The sequence below is a fragment of the Morone saxatilis genome, unplaced genomic scaffold, assembly GCF_004916995.1.
Source record: "Morone saxatilis isolate NCDOM2014 unplaced genomic scaffold, NCSU_SB_2.0 Contig23, whole genome shotgun sequence".
In the NCBI taxonomy this organism is placed as follows: Eukaryota; Metazoa; Chordata; class Actinopteri; family Moronidae; genus Morone; species Morone saxatilis.
The window spans coordinates 15,427,573-15,443,077 of record NW_023339796.1 but is presented as its reverse complement, the minus strand read 5'-3'; the positions used below and the strand labels follow the sequence as shown (position 1 = coordinate 15,443,077).

The 15,505-nt window shown below is 42.1% G+C and overlaps 2 protein-coding genes across 5 annotated transcripts in view; one reads left to right on the top strand and one right to left on the bottom strand.

Annotated features, from left to right (window-relative positions):
* Positions 1-8,417, top strand: part of LOC118334724 (AP-2 complex subunit mu-A) — a 12,858-nt gene extending 4,441 nt beyond the window's left edge. The window contains exons 3-13 of one of the 4 annotated variants that reach the window (XM_035670772.1): positions 2,194-2,429; positions 2,989-3,071; positions 3,858-3,863; positions 4,049-4,184; positions 4,843-4,987; positions 5,306-5,323; positions 5,869-5,991; positions 6,242-6,377; positions 6,555-6,652; positions 6,887-6,998; positions 7,215-8,417. In XM_035670772.1, coding sequence (XP_035526665.1) covers positions 2,194-2,429; positions 2,989-3,071; positions 3,858-3,863; positions 4,049-4,184; positions 4,843-4,987; positions 5,306-5,323; positions 5,869-5,991; positions 6,242-6,377; positions 6,555-6,652; positions 6,887-6,998; positions 7,215-7,349 — 1,228 coding nt within the window. In that variant the 3' untranslated portion in view covers positions 7,350-8,417. The remainder of the gene's footprint in view (positions 1-2,193; positions 2,430-2,988; positions 3,072-3,857; positions 3,864-4,048; positions 4,185-4,842; positions 4,988-5,305; positions 5,324-5,868; positions 5,992-6,241; positions 6,378-6,554; positions 6,653-6,886; positions 6,999-7,214) is intronic. The other 3 variants (XM_035670773.1, XM_035670775.1, XM_035670774.1) reach the window with 3 other exon arrangements.
* Positions 8,418-8,819: 402 nt separating this feature from the next.
* pcyt1aa (phosphate cytidylyltransferase 1, choline, alpha a) overlaps positions 8,820-15,505 on the bottom strand; it is an 8,601-nt gene continuing 1,915 nt past the window's right edge. Inside the window, exons 2-9 of the mRNA XM_035670776.1 lie at positions 14,307-14,420; positions 14,021-14,117; positions 13,614-13,730; positions 13,064-13,215; positions 12,763-12,841; positions 12,025-12,167; positions 11,687-11,875; positions 8,820-11,290 (exon numbers count right to left, since the gene is read on the bottom strand). Of these exons, the coding sequence (XP_035526669.1) occupies positions 11,051-11,290; positions 11,687-11,875; positions 12,025-12,167; positions 12,763-12,841; positions 13,064-13,215; positions 13,614-13,730; positions 14,021-14,117; positions 14,307-14,420 (1,131 nt within the window). The 3' untranslated portion in view covers positions 8,820-11,050. The remainder of the gene's footprint in view (positions 11,291-11,686; positions 11,876-12,024; positions 12,168-12,762; positions 12,842-13,063; positions 13,216-13,613; positions 13,731-14,020; positions 14,118-14,306; positions 14,421-15,505) is intronic.

Below are 15,505 nucleotides of genomic sequence, written 5' to 3'. Positions count from 1 at the left end.
ACTCTTGTTGGAGCTCTTTATCCTTACACTCCAGCTCAAATATATATAGGCTGCCAGCGAGTTCAACCAAACGATCTCAACCGAATTGGCTAAATATTCAGCCATGGCATTAGAAATCTTTTACAGAGCACTAAGTGACGCTTTCTGTTCTCCAACACAACAAACTCTTCCCGGCTGGCATACTACACTACAATTATTTCTGTGTACCGTCGTGTTGTCAGACACTTCTAATAATATTCTGAGCCGGTCAGTGGTTAAAAACAAGCACTTTTAATGGATGTATTTTGACGGTGCACAGTTGTCCACGAGGATACGTTGTAGCTAGTTTCAATCAGTACTTGATGTCCCTGTTGTCACTTTGACACACAAACATGGGAAAACAGGTTTGAGAAATACCAAAATTACCCTTGAAGCTGTTACGGAGTGATACAATTAATGAAGAAACCTGCCATGTAGAGTGACGATAACACAACGTAGATTACAGAGCAATATAATGCTGCCGACCTGTTCCCAACATATGCGGTTTCAATGATGGCGTCATAATAAACACCATGTTACTCACCTTGTCTGTGTACATGATGCACGAAAATGTCTCTTGTGCATTTTTGTCTCTCTACTCTCCTTTTGCTTCATCCTTTTTTCCTCTCTATCCTCTGTATCACCATTTTCCTCCATCTGTCCATCTTGGCCCCTGTAGGAATAGGTAAGAGATGCTCGAGCCTATCAAGCATGACTCCTCCCCCCTCATGGCCACCGATCAATGACCCCCTGAAAACCCCTAACTGCATGCCCATTGATTCCACAGTCAACTTCCTGATACTTCCTCTGAGCATGAGTCACCTGTCATGACCATACAGTGGTAAATAAACCACCAGATACCGAGATCCAACAGCCAATCGAAGCCAGCAAATTCAGCCACTATCATAACCCTTCAATGATGCTCACAAACAGTTCGACCAGTGCCTAAGCATGTAGTCTGAGCATGAGATCTGATGTTTAATTTAGTCTCCTCATCCTTTGAGTCGATTTTTCACACAGAAATGGAGAGATGAGTTGCATCATTTCCTATTAATTTTACGAGGTCTCATTTGTAGAAGTGGATCTTGAATTAAATAACATACACTGGAATTAACTGTTAAATGTTGTTTCAGACATTACAATATTTTTTTGGCTCTCAACTCTGTTAATACTTTAGATGTGATATAGAAGCACTTTAATGGACAAGGCAATCGCCCCTTTGACTTCGTAACTTGCAGACATAGACGATATTTTGGTGACATTGTAGAAATGATATCTTCAGTGTATCTTCTTGTACGTTTGTAGTACATTTGTTCTTCATTGTACCCTTCGAAATGGTAGAATCAGCACAGAATCAGTAAGAGAGGTTAAATTGTTTACCTGCAGGCCTGGTTCTTCTAACATGTAATATAGTATGGTATTAGACTTTAGATGCACTCTGTACGTACATAGTATGTCAGCTATTGTATAACTTAAAATAAAATAGATAATACAAGTCTCTTAAATATGAGTAAGGTCGACAGTTTGTGCCTCTGGATGTTCTCAGGCATTTCTCAGTAGGATTTGGTGTTCTTGTCAGAACGTGCTGCATCCTCTGCACTAAGCCCTGTTATTTCTAAATCCACATTAAGCAAGGATGTGTTTCCCCAAAGCATCATGGCACTAAGAAATACTTAAACTTTAAAATCACCAAACAGACCAACGAAGTTCATATTTGGACCGTACATGTTTTGGAAAAAAAAAAGTTCCCATAGAGTCCAGTTAGTTGTAATGATGTTGCCTGGTTGTTGACCTAAACTCTCCGAGCCTTCCTTCTCCCTCCTTGTAATTATCACCATTTACACAAAACAACACTCCTTTTCTCCGTCTAAATGCACCAACTCCAGGTGTCCTCTTCCAATTGGTTGGAAAATGTTTTGATACTTGCTCCTTGAAATGTGTGGATATGTTGTCACGGTCTGAAGGGGTTGTTATTATTATTATTATTATTTTGAGTGCAGTGCAGAACTGGATATTTGGATATGCTATAGTTCTGATCCCAGGATGTCACAGGGTGGGATTGTGTTAACATCAATCTCACCTAAAAAAGCCTGAAACAATTCTCTCAACTCCCAACATAAACGTGTGTCTCTCTCTCTTTTTCTTTTCTGTTTCTCGCCCTCCCTCCCATCTCAGGCGTAATGCGGTGGATGCGTTCCGCGTGAACGTGATTCACGCCCGGCAGCAGGTCCGATCCCCGGTGACCAACATTGCACGCACCAGCTTCTTTCATGTCAAGCGCTCCAACATCTGGTTGGCGGCGNNGTTCGAGTTCCTCTACAAGATGTGTGACGTCATGACGGCCTACTTTGGCAAGATCAGCGAGGAGAACATCAAGAACAACTTTGTGCTCATCTATGAGCTGCTGGACGGTAGGAGACGATCATGTTTGTGTGGGGGATTAATTGCATTATCCAAAATATAATGAGAGGAATGTGAGAACTGGCAGCTGTGGAGCATATAGAATCAAATTGTTGCATGTAGATATTGATAGTGATGGTTCAACCTGAGTTGTAGTTTAAATCTCATATGTAGGTTGCATTAACTGTTCTTAAGGGGCCAAACAAGATAAACATTGCAGAATATTACCCCACTGGCTATAGTGTCAATTTTTTTTATGAACTAAAGTCTCATATTCTTCCATAGTTAAGCAGTGATGTATATTAAAGTATCTTGTGTGAAAAGTGATGACCCAGGATTAACCTGCAACAGCAGACTGGTACTGAATTAAATGCAGATAGAAATTGGCTTCATTTTGCTGCATTAAACACAGAATTTGTGTTTGTCCTCCCAGTGAAAGTTGTATTAATATAATGTCTCACTCAGTCAATGCTGATTCTTTGCATCACTACCTGTCCTAGTTTTTTTTTTTTTTTCTTCTACCCATCTTATCTCTTACCGACAGTTATCTGTCCGTGTTTGTTCATACAGAGATCCTGGACTTTGGCTACCCCCAGAACTCAGAGACAGGAGCTCTGAAGACCTTCATCACCCAGCAGGGCATTAAGGGACAGGTCAGTAAGACAAGTTTCCGAAGGTTGTAATGTTCAGTTTATATTGTAACAGTTTCAGAGAGGTGTTGATTCCACTTCATGGTTATCTTGGAGGCTGTAGTTTGTGCTGCTGTTGAATTGCATCATACAATTGATTTATGTACCCTGTTTATATCAGAGAGGGTAGACTGACTATATAACTCAGGACCTTGAGAATCACAAGTGATAGACGGGTAATAAATACATTGCTTTATGGGGATGTCAGTTTGCTCGATCAGGATAAGGTGGACGAAGACATTTTTATATGATTGTTGAATATATAAAGCCAGAAATTTCCAGTTCTTTGTTTATTATAATCCATTTCACTGTGAGTAGCAGCTATCAAGTAAAGTAAACATTTCATTACACTGGAACAGCATTCTTTAAAGCAAAGCGCTGCGAGTTAATCGAGCAATAACTGACACTGTGATTTAATGAATGATACAAAATACTGTAGACACAAACATTAGAGGTCAACTGTTCTGTTTTGCTGAGCTTTTTATCTGCCAAGTTTAAACTGAATGTGATCAGCTCCTTTAGTGTGTGTCCCCCAACAATGTATTGTGCAAAAAAATATAAATACTGGAATCGCAGACGGTCATTGTTATGAGGTTCTGTGCAAAACCCCCCCAAAACTTGATTGGCATCTTCCTGGTTTATATATGAAATAAATGTATATCTATTGTTATCTATATATTTTAAATGTTATGTTTATGTTTTCTCTCTCTGTTCCCCCCAACTTGCTGTTTTGGACACTTCATAATTCAGCACCAGGTAATAAACAACACACAGATTCTAGCTCAAGAAATTAATTTTCTCCCCCTATGGGGCCGTGTCATATTTGTTTTACAGCCTCCCCGTAGTGCTAATGATGCCTTTTCATCGCCTTCCTTCTTTTGCCAGTCTGTCAGCCCTCTCCTTTTGTCAGTAGTGATACAGTTTCTCTCCCTGTCTCCCAGACAAAAGAGGAGCAGTCTCAGATCACCAGCCAGGTGACGGGGCAGATCGGCTGGCGTCGCGAGGGAATCAAGTATCGCCGCAACGAGCTTTTCCTGGATGTACTGGAGAGCGTCAACCTGCTCATGTCACCTCAAGGTCTGTTTAAACGGCCTCCCCAAACTGGGTGGGGTCTGCAGACATGAATAATTTATTGCATTTGTATCATTCAGAACAACTAGAGACAGCAGTTGAGAGTTTTGTGTTTCATGTCTCTCCTTGTTAATAATTATAATTATTTATTGCTTTATATTGGTCAGATCAGAGATCAGTACTCCTCCGCCAGGGAATGACAAAACAAATTCACCACAGGGTCCATTTAGTAGCTGTTCTGGAGCTTTCAGCAGCAGTGGATGTGGACATTTCCTGTCCATGTTGGCTTAAACGTTGAGACTGAAAGTTCATTCTTAACCTTGAAACAGAAGTTGTCAAGACTACAAGGTCCTTTTAGTTGCTGTCATGGTGCTTTTGATCATATCACACGTGTTCCTCAGCAGAGGTTGTTGGAGGGACTTTACAGTTTCAGCTACAGAGAGAAAATTAAACAATAATAAATCAGAATAGCAGACTATTTTTGCTTTGTGCTTAAAAACACTACTCTTGAAAGCAGATTTTGTTGAGTTTTACGGCTTTTATAAAAAAAAGACTCATTTATTTTGAAAAGTAATTTCCAACCTCGTGTTTTGATTGTCGTTATCAGCGTTGCATTTTTCTGTGAAGCAGAATTAGACCTGTCAGCATTCTTTCCCCTCTCCAGGCCAAGTCCTGAGCGCGCACGTGTCGGGCCGAGTAGTTATGAAGAGCTACCTGAGCGGAATGCCCGAGTGCAAATTTGGCATGAACGACAAGATTGTCATCGACAAGCAGGGCAAGGGAGGAGCCTCCGACGAAGCAGGGAAGAGGTGAGTGACACAACGAGGACGGCAAATTCAAATATCTAACATCAACCATACTTTGATAGACAAGGTTGGAAATGATTTTAGATCATCTGTTTTATTGAGATTAGTGTTTCCATCTTGAAAACCCTGAGCAGGAAATGTATTGTTGAGTCAACTTTTAAAAGACCACCTTGTCTGTTAGCCCCGTGTCTGTGTTATGAGTGTTGTCTTGCTGTTTACAACAAGACAGGCTTTACAATTTACTTTGATTTTTTTTTCTTTCCTTTTGGATGCATCTCTCCTTTCTTTCCCTCTCTTTCTTTTCTATGTGCTGTACCTCAGTGATTTAGGGGGAGGAAGGTACTGTACTGACAAGTGTCCTCACCCTCTGCCACCTTCAGATACACACACACACACACACTCTGACACACACCTGTCTTGTCTAAGCCCTTAAGCATATTAAGAATCTGAACATCTCATGCACTGTTACTCCGCACACACTCAATACAAATCAAACACGCCCTGTTAACACTTCAGTGTACTTGCCCGGTGGTTGTTTGCCTATACTGTGGAATGGTTGGTTTGTTTTATTAGCCCACACCTTCCTGCTTGAGTTTTAACTCTTTACCCAAACACCTAACAGAGATTGTGATTTGTTTTATTGCACCGTAGTGTCATTTTTATATTTTAGTTTTTCTGTCTTGATACTAGCAGTTGTGTCCCTTTTTTGTGTACTCGTATCTTTTTTTTTTTTTTTTAAACCATGAACATTAGTTTAGGGAGAGTAGTAGTTTTAACTTTTGAAGAATCGTTGTCATAGTTATTAGATCTCATTTGAAACAAACCAGTGAACTAATATTCTTTCGTCTCTTTTGTGTGTGTCTCTGATGTGTTTTTTCTCCCAGCAGTGGGAAGCAGTCCATAGCCATCGACGACTGCACTTTCCACCAGTGTGTGCGCCTCAGTAAGTTTGACTCAGAGCGTAGCATCAGCTTCATCCCCCCTGATGGAGAGTATGAGCTCATGAGGTCAGTAGATGGAGTTCTTCTTTGATATTTTTTAAAGCTTTTCTTTATTATTAAACCAAGAGCAGAATGTGCTAGAATAGTTTTCAACGTTTTAGTATGAAAACCATATGAAAAGCATATGACGTACTCTAGTTTGTGTCCATTCTGTCTTTGTATAAATAGTTTTGAGCACTGACTGATTGAGAAAGGCATGGATGGACAAACAAACAAGAATTCTATGAAAGTGTTTTTTCTCTTCCCCTTCCTGCAGGTATCGCACCACTAAAGACATCATCCTGCCGTTCCGAGTTATTCCTCTGGTCAGGGAGGTAGGACGCACTAAACTGGAGGTCAAGGTGGTCATCAAGTCCAACTTCAAACCCTCGCTGCTGGCCCAAAAGATCGAGGTGAGCTCTTGTTATAGTCAGGATGATGATAAATGCAAACAGGCAGCAAACAGTTTCCTCACATTACATCAGAGACACTCAGGAATCCCCCCCCACTCCCCCACTCCCCCATTGCTTTGGTTGCTTTAATTGCTTTAATATTAAAGGTTTTGTTCATCTTCATTATCAATTCCTCAGGTGCGTATCCCAACGCCCCTCAACACCAGCGGTGTGCAGGTGATTTGTATGAAGGGAAAAGCCAAGTATAAGGCCAGTGAGAACGCCATTGTCTGGAAGTGAGTAGTAGCTCGTATATTGATATACAACCAAACTCAGTTTGTATTCTGTGTGTGTGTGTCAAGTTAAAGATTAACAGCTTCTCTTTGGTGGCTTTGTTTGTTTAACCTCACATACACAATCCTCTAGTTGGCCCTTATTTATATACATATATAGAGAGCGAGAGAGTGAGTTTTAAATGAGGTTCCTTGTTACTGAAATGTACGACACTTACAAAGCTTTACTGTGTGTAGGATCAAACGCATGGCTGGGATGAAGGAGTCTCAGATCAGCGCTGAGATCGAGCTGCTGCCGACCAACGATAAGAAGAAATGGGCCAGGCCTCCCATCTCTATGAACTTTGAGGTCAGAACCCATTAATAGTTTACAGTCTCTGCCTTCCTCTGTCACACACACACTCAAATGTGGCCCTGGTATCAGACACAACCTGCTTACTGTTACCTCACACACACACACACACTTCCTGCTCAGAGCTTGTAGGAAGAACTCGACGACCTGTGTGGCCTACAGCTCCCAGCATGCCCCGACACGTCGGTAACCTCCCTCCTCTCGTCTCTGCAGGTTCCTTTTGCTCCCTCCGGTCTGAAGGTTCGGTACCTGAAGGTCTTTGAGCCGAAGCTCAACTACAGTGACCACGATGTCATCAAATGGGTGCGGTACATCGGCCGCTCCGGCATCTACGAAACGCGCTGCTAAAGTTCAACCCCGCCTGGCAGCGAACTGACCACTTCTCCTCCCATCTATCTTGTTAAGATTTTTTTTCTTCTGCCCCCTACTTTGTCTCTCTCTCTCTTCCTCCCCTCAAACCTTATAGCTCCTCTCATACACCCCCCCTCTCCCCCTCCACCACCCTCATCCCTTCCTAACTAGGTGTTGGAGATTGAATTTACATCGTTTAAAAAAAAAGTAAATATGATATAATGCACAGATATATGCAAAATGTGAACCATTGTATCGTATATATCTCGTAGTGATGAGTAAACCTGTAAACCAACTGGTGTCCGAAAGAAAAAGACAAGCGATGCAGGTAGGGACCAGGGGGAGAGGACTGGAAGCACCTTTTGGTGTCTTTTTAAAGGGTGCCCTGTCGTGTTTATTCAGTGTTATAGTTCCACTATCTTCTCTCCAGTTACTTTTAGAAGCCCCACAAATCCTCAAGTAATCACTGGTAAGATGATTAGTAGCTGTTGTGGTTTAAAATGAATCCTGATATTGTTCCTGTGTATGAACCTCTGTCTCAGTAGAGTCTACCCTTTAAACTGAGATGCATTTTCTGATTCTGTATTGTGGACTGATTGATATTTCATCTGTGTTTTTGGTCACTTGGATCAAAAGTCTCATTTCAGCGTCTCTTACGGGTAGTTAGGAAAGAGAAGGAATTGATAGACTGAGCTGTTTTTGTACTTTTCTGGAGAGTGTATTGTTTCTTCCCCCCCCTGCTATTTTTCCACTATTAGATTTACCAGCATTCAGTGAGCTAAGGTCAAAGTAAAGTTAAAGACATAGGGGAAACATTCCAGACAGTTTTGAGGTTTGACCGTCATCCCGATAAGTTAGTACGTGACCTACATTTCCTGTTTCTTAAGCACTGAGATCAACTTAGTCACACTAGTTTGATTCAAAGATGCTCTTGGGAAATCTGGCACTGGGAGTGTTTGTAGTGAGGTGAGGTCTCCCCCTGGTGTTTGCCTCGTCACTGTCTGCTTCTTCATGTTTGTAGCCCTGGTGACCGTTCTGTCCAATAAAATCTGACTATGTAACCAACCCTGCCTCTACCCTCTGTGTTTTTCATTAAGTTGATATTATTTCAGTTCGTCTTTATTCTGTTGCATCACTGTTTCCTCTGTATGTTGTATAAATGTGGGAGGGGGCTGCACAGGAACAATGGGTTTTGGGGGACAGTGGTTGCAGCATGGCTTTGCTTAGTCCACTTTTCATCCTGTCCTTTCATTTGACGAATATATTGGCTCAAAACCTTTTCATTCTTTCACATGTTGAACGGAAACTGCTGAATTGAGTGAATTGTGCCCAAATGTGACCAACAGACTGTGAAGGGATACACTCCCTGATCCCAGCCGTTCTCATAACAATAAATGCTCATTACAGAAAAACCCCTCTGCAGGTTTAATAAGCCAGATGACAAAATAATTGGTCAAGGTCAGGAAATGCTTTGGCTAACATGTTTAATACATTTTTCCTGTCTTGCTCTTTCTCTACATCCAGGACATTTAAACAAAAATAGCCCCAAACAGTAACATAACACATGATTAAAACACTTGGTGTTAAAAACATTAACATTTGTTTCTAGTAGTAGTGGCTGTTATTGGCCTGCCACTCGAGTCTTTGCCACCTAGAACTCTTTCTGAGAAGTTCCCACTGATTTAAAGGAAGAGATTCCACAAGAACTGAGGCAAGGCTTCCCAAAAGTAGCTTAGCACCAGAATCTAGGCTAATTATACTCAAGTTGTACTTCTAATACCAAGAGTAGAGTTTGTAACTCTGAGAATCCTTCTCAGTAGTTTCCCAACGGATTTACATCCACGAGAACAGAGGCAGTCTTTGTCGCTGCAGCAAAGATTGATTGAAACTGAGTGCTTTTGGGAAACCAAGCCGAGAACAGATCTATCAGACACCTGCCAATGTTTATATTCGTGTCATCAAACAGTATTGCATTACATCTTCAGATGACCTGTGATGTTTAATTTTTCGGTTATATAGGAGACACAAGACATGCTTTTATCACTTGAGATGCAGGACGCACACCGAGGCTGGAAAATCTCAAATATTTGACCCAGTCACATTGCTTCAGTGCTGCAACAATGGCTCTGTTCAGAAAGGAAAAATAATGCTCCTACTTTGTGCTCATCTTAGGAAACAGAATCAGTTCAGGGAAGGAGGAGGTAGCTACATAAATGTTGATCTGGAGTTTCACTGATGCATAAATCTGAATCCCTCACACCACTATAGGGCAGTCCTGTCTGTAAAAACGCCTCTTAACTGCGTGGACAGTTCACCTGTATATGGGTGCAAACCCCAAAGCCCTACGCTTTTGGGACGGCCACCAATGAGGAAGCCTTAATTCAGTCCTACTTTGTGCTTGCGCCTCTGACTAACCAAATGATGTCATTTCTTATAAGAAGTAGGGCATTTAGACAGTTCTCAGGTCTTCTTTGATACAGCTAATTCTATTGTCATCACCTGTTATCAGATGAAGAGTATTATTTCCCTACGGCCCAGGTGATTCATGATCTGCATTACAAAAAAATATAGAACTCCAGCCTTGCTCGTGTTGATTCAGTGCTCAGACTGCTAAAAAGGGATGATTAAAAGAATTATCTGTACAGAGAATAAAGTAAGGAAAGAGGAAATCTACAAAAATAAGTATTTCTACATAAACACTGAAATGGGTCATCCTTGCATGACTGTCACTGACGCCACGAGAAAGGTGTCCAGTTTGAAACTAGTCTTCCAAAGACCGAATCTTGTCAGCAGACAAAAGAACATTTAATAGCAAATGTATTACTATACGCAGTGAAGTCAAAACTGAACCCAGACCTGTCGACAGATGGAGAATGCTGACAGAAGACGTTTCAGACATGCCGACGCGAGAGCTTGCACGCACAAACATCACATGCACATACACACAGACACACGCAGCCCCAGTGCAGGCAGGCAAACTTGGAGGAGAAAAAGCTGCTGTTTAGTAGACATTTAACGACTCTGAGATTCACCTCAGATTCCATGTGAGTTTGTTACTTTAAAAGAAAAGAAAAAAAGCCAGGTTGGTTTCCTGTTAATATGAGCAGAATATAAACTGCCCCACATGAGCAGGTCATTTAAATGTCCAGTTTTATGACCTGCCCTAAAAAAAACCTCCCCTGGAGACATTCAACAGTGTCTCCACGAGGTCTCAGCTCACCTCTCCCACACCAACATTTAGATGTGCTGTTCCAACAAGTGACCAAAAAACCTGCGAGCCCTCCCGCTAAAGCCATGACAAAAACAAATAAACTCCTACCTCACTGCAACGCCAACCTTAAGAATACCGTCGTAGATGAAAGAGTGCACTGAGTGGAACCCCTGCAGATATTCCTAAGTGACAGTGAGTGACTAACAAACTCAACATCAAAAGTGAATCAGATATATTAGACTAATTTTCCAAAAACTCAAATGACTAGTGGTAACTTTTACTGACCGTTACACAAGAACAAAAAGGACAAAAATGAGCTGTGGAGGAACTGGCTGTCCAAGTTAACGTGACACTGAAGTGCTAAATGCCAAAGTAAAATCAGAAACATAAACAATGGAAGCAGGAGCTCGGTGAAAACCACGTTACTCGACAGCTAACTGGTAGCACTGGCTGCGGCCCCGACAAAAGCCAACAACTCAAACACGCTCTAGTTTTCGTCGTTGTCGTCGTCGTCGTCGTCGTCTTCGTCGTCGTCCTCGCTGATGAGGTATCCGCGGGCCCCGCTGTGGTGGGGCGGAGGCGAGGGAGGCGGGGAGGTCTTGGTGAAGAAGGGGAGACGGAAGGTGGGAGAGGGGGAGCGCTCCTCGCGGGTGGGGCTGCTGTTGGGGCTCTGCCGGGGGCTGATGGCCTGCAGCATGCGGCCCTTCCCTTCCTTCAGCATGTGCTTCTGCGGAGGGGAGACGGAAACAGAATCAAACCCAATCCTCTCAAACGCTGGACTGACCTAACGCAGATCTGAAGAGACGTTACAGTAGCATCCACATTACTCTGCATGCTCTGTTAGCATACCACAGGCTTCTATCAGGTCTTGGTTATGAGGGGCCGAGTCAAGTCAAAGTCCTTAACTCTAGGTTTGTTTTAAGCCCTAAAGAAGTAATCATGGGCACCTCAGTAACTGTTGCTATTTTAAAGAGTAAAAGTATAGTAAATTAACTCCCAATAAAAGTCTGTTTCCTATTCTATTCTATCCCTCTGCAAGATGTCTCCTTGGCCAGCAACAGTGTAAATGTCTGACTGCCTGAATAAACAGCGATGAAAGACAAAGCATAACCAACATCCTCACCAGAGCTCCCTCAGGGCCAAACATCTGCAGGAAGTTGCCGATGAACTCCCTGGATTTCTCCTCCCATTTCTGGATGAGGTCGATGCTCTTCTCCTCCACCTTCTGGACGAACTCTTTGCTCTTCTCCTCCACGTCACGCACCTTCCTCTTCACCTTGTCCACGCGCTCCTGCAGGTGGTACTTCTTCTCCTGATAGGAGTGGGGACAGCAAAGGTTACAACACCATAAGAGGAGAGCTCAGTGCTGCCACATATTTGACGAGATTAAACCCCACACACTGAAAGTGCCCTCACGTTACGAGCTCTCTCACTCAATTAAACCAAAGCTACGTTTCATACGTTGATGAAGCTGACGTTGAGTTCCTTTGCTGTGTATCCTCTCTGCAGGTTGCGTCTGACGTACACGTCATAGTCACGGACTATGCGTGTGATGATGTCAGAGGTGGAGATGCCCTCTGTCCGCTGGGTGGGAGCGAACATACCTGTGGAGGGCAGAGGGGGTCACGAGCGTGAAAAGGTCAGTAATCAACAGAAACCGCTGTACAGCTGTCAGTGAGAGGTGCAGCTGTACGTAAGACTTGAGCCACAGGCTAAAGATTGCACAAATGATTGCAGTTTAGATTTCTAAAGAGGTTGCCATAGTAACAGTGTTTGTTTCTTATCTCATGCCTAAAGGACAGAGTAGGAACTTGTGCTAAATCTATTTCAATGTAAAGTTTTCTTTGGGGTCATCGTGGAATGTTCAACTCTATTAATCCACTGATTTTACATGAAGTGAAGCACAGGTATTTCACTGTCTCTCTTTTCTCTTCTTGTTACGTTTAGATTTGTGTTGCTTAACTTCCAACGGCCGTGTATGCATGCCGTGTGTGTTGCATATATGGTGTATGCATGTGAGTCTGCATGCATGAATCTATGTTCTGAATACTCCCCTGCATAAGGTTTGAGCAAAACACATGTGGACACAACACATATTTAGGATGATAAATCATTGGTATGACTATATACAGCACTATCTTCCACTGACACATGCTCCATTTATTAAGTTACACTAGAAAAAACCGGTCTGGCACTCACCAGCTTCCTTGATATGCTTGTACACATCATCACTGCCCGCTGAGGAGTATGGGATGTCGTCATGAGCCACAAAGTCAATCTGGAGAGTTCATTACAACATACATCAACACAGTAGATTCAGATCTACAAATAGTACAGAAACAAAAATACACACAAAAAAAACAGCAGGGAAACGGTTACAGAGGATCAGCCAACTCATTCTTAATATCTGATCATTTTACTTAATAAGTTCTTGGTCAACATTTCCACATTTCCAGTTTATGTCCTTTAACTCTGGTGTTTCTCGGTTTCATCCACTCACGCGATGTCTTATGAGGAACTCCGGCGATAATGTCCAGGGAGCGTTTCGCACCACTTCGTCCACATAGCGGCAATGTCTAATGGCATCGTAGCGCTCATCCTCATTCATCACCGTGAAGCCCTTGTATTTGTGGGTCAGGTCATCACTGCACACTTTAAACAGTTCAAATAAAATACAGAAATTATTGTTTGAAATGCCTTAACCGTGATTTCAATTCTGAACCAAACAGAAAAAAGAGGCTGGTTAACACGGGACTGTAATTAACTGATGGACGGAGGAAAAGCAGAGGACAAGAAAACTGCACTGTTTGTCCCTCCCATGTACAAAACAGACCTAAGAATATCCAGCAATAACTCTTAACTTTCTTTTCTTAAATTAACTTTAAGTTATCTAACTTGTCCCAGATGTCTGAATTTATCAAACTTGTACTGAACTATCTCGATGGTCTTCCTGTTTTTCTGAGTCTCGCACTTACGAAAGAAGCAGCTGGTAAAACTTCTGCTTGTGTGAAAGTCTATATCGACACAGACATTGACAGACACACACTTACCTCCGACGATGAGGTGTGTGTTTGGGAAGAGGCACTTCGCCTGCATGAGTGCTCTTGCGTGACCTGAGTGGAAAACATCAAAGATACCATCTGCATACACCCGCACCGGTCTGTCAGCTGGACGGAGAGAGACAAGATGAGACGTGAAGTTATCAATGATTCATTGTATCAGTGACTGTACAGACTGAATCTAAAAGTGTAGTTGTTTGTTCATATGTATGTTAAAGTTAGGGTCAGTCGTTCTGGAGAAAGATCGTCGACTGACCCCACCTTTAGGACCAAGAGGAAATTTACTGACATTAGAAGAAGAAGAAAAAAATGAAGAAGCACAAAGAGAAAGGGGAAACATGAAAGATCTTAATCAGACTGAAATGGTAATTGTCAGACATGTGGAGAATCAGACTCACGTGGTGTTCCCCTCTTGGCCTCCTCCATGCTGACTCTCACGTAGGGTCCATCAGCTGGCTCCAGCTCATCTGCAAAAGGTGCAGGGTGCTTCAATCCCTAAACAGAGCCATTCCAACAGAAAGGGGAAGATGTCTGTTTATTCACACAAAATGACAGCTGTACACCAAAGTGAAACATGTTCTCACTTTGTCCTTCTGTCAGTATATCACAGACATGCACAGAGCCTATAGAAGCTGCTGGACAAACACGCTGCTCAGTGACAGCCCAAGAACACAGCTGACTCACCACAGTACACCTGGGGATTTTCCCAAGCCTCTCTCCTTCCTCGGTCTCCCCATTGGAGCCCTCTCTTCTCCTCTTTCGGGACAGCAGCAGCCCGCTGGAGCTTTGGGCCTCCATCTGTATCAAGGGCCAAAACAAACGCAATTAAAACAAAGCACACTTCACGTAAACCGTGCTTATATGATTATATAGGGACGCACTCGCGGACATGAACTCTATGCTACATAATTACAGCAGACAGCAGTGAGGGTTATGACAGATGACACGTCCTGAGTCAACTTTCCCCCAGTAACAGAGGGAGAACATAGTATGTGCCTTGGCTCAATGCACCATCAGGATGTATTGGATAAAAAGAAAGTAGTAGCTTTTACTGGCACACATATAAAGGTCAACTGTAAATAAAGCAAACACCACCTGATATAACATTTTAAAAAAAGAGTTCCTTTCTAAACATACAGAAAATGAACCACGTCCAGCCTTCACTTCAGATTCCTGTTCTGGTCGGCTGCCATTTCCAAAGATCAAGTATCACTGAGAGCAAGTTAACGTTGGATTTGGCATTAGCCCTGTTTCACCAGACTTCAGCTCACTTTGTTTTGTACATAACAGCCAGCTGGCTGAGTACCTGGTGACTATGCACACTGGTATGTTTAGTGCTGCTTTTAACCAAATCCCAAACTCCATTATCAAGCATATCAAAAACAAAACAATGATTTCAAAACATTCTTTAATGTGAGTGTAAGATATTAGCTCAACATCCTGGATATCTGTAACACATATGATAAAGTATGGCTGAAAACAACTCATCATTTTTATTGTTGATTATTATCTTAATTAATCTATCTGTCTATAAAACATAAAAAAAAGAGAAATATCTTGTTTTGTCCAACTAACACTCAAAAACCCAAAGATGTTACATCTTACATCTTTACAATGATATGAAACAAAGAAAAGCAACAAATTCACAAACATTGTAGGAGCTGGAACCACCAAATGTTACACATTCTTACTTGAAAAAAGACTTTCATTATATAATAATTATCAAAATCGTTTCCTGTCAATTAATTGACTGTGCATAACCAAATAAACCTGGAAGAGTGGAAGTCCAATGATCACTGGGTAGTCTAGAACTGTGTATAACTGTGTATAACTGTGTAAAACTGTGTATAACTGTGTATAACTGTGTATAACTGTGTATATAA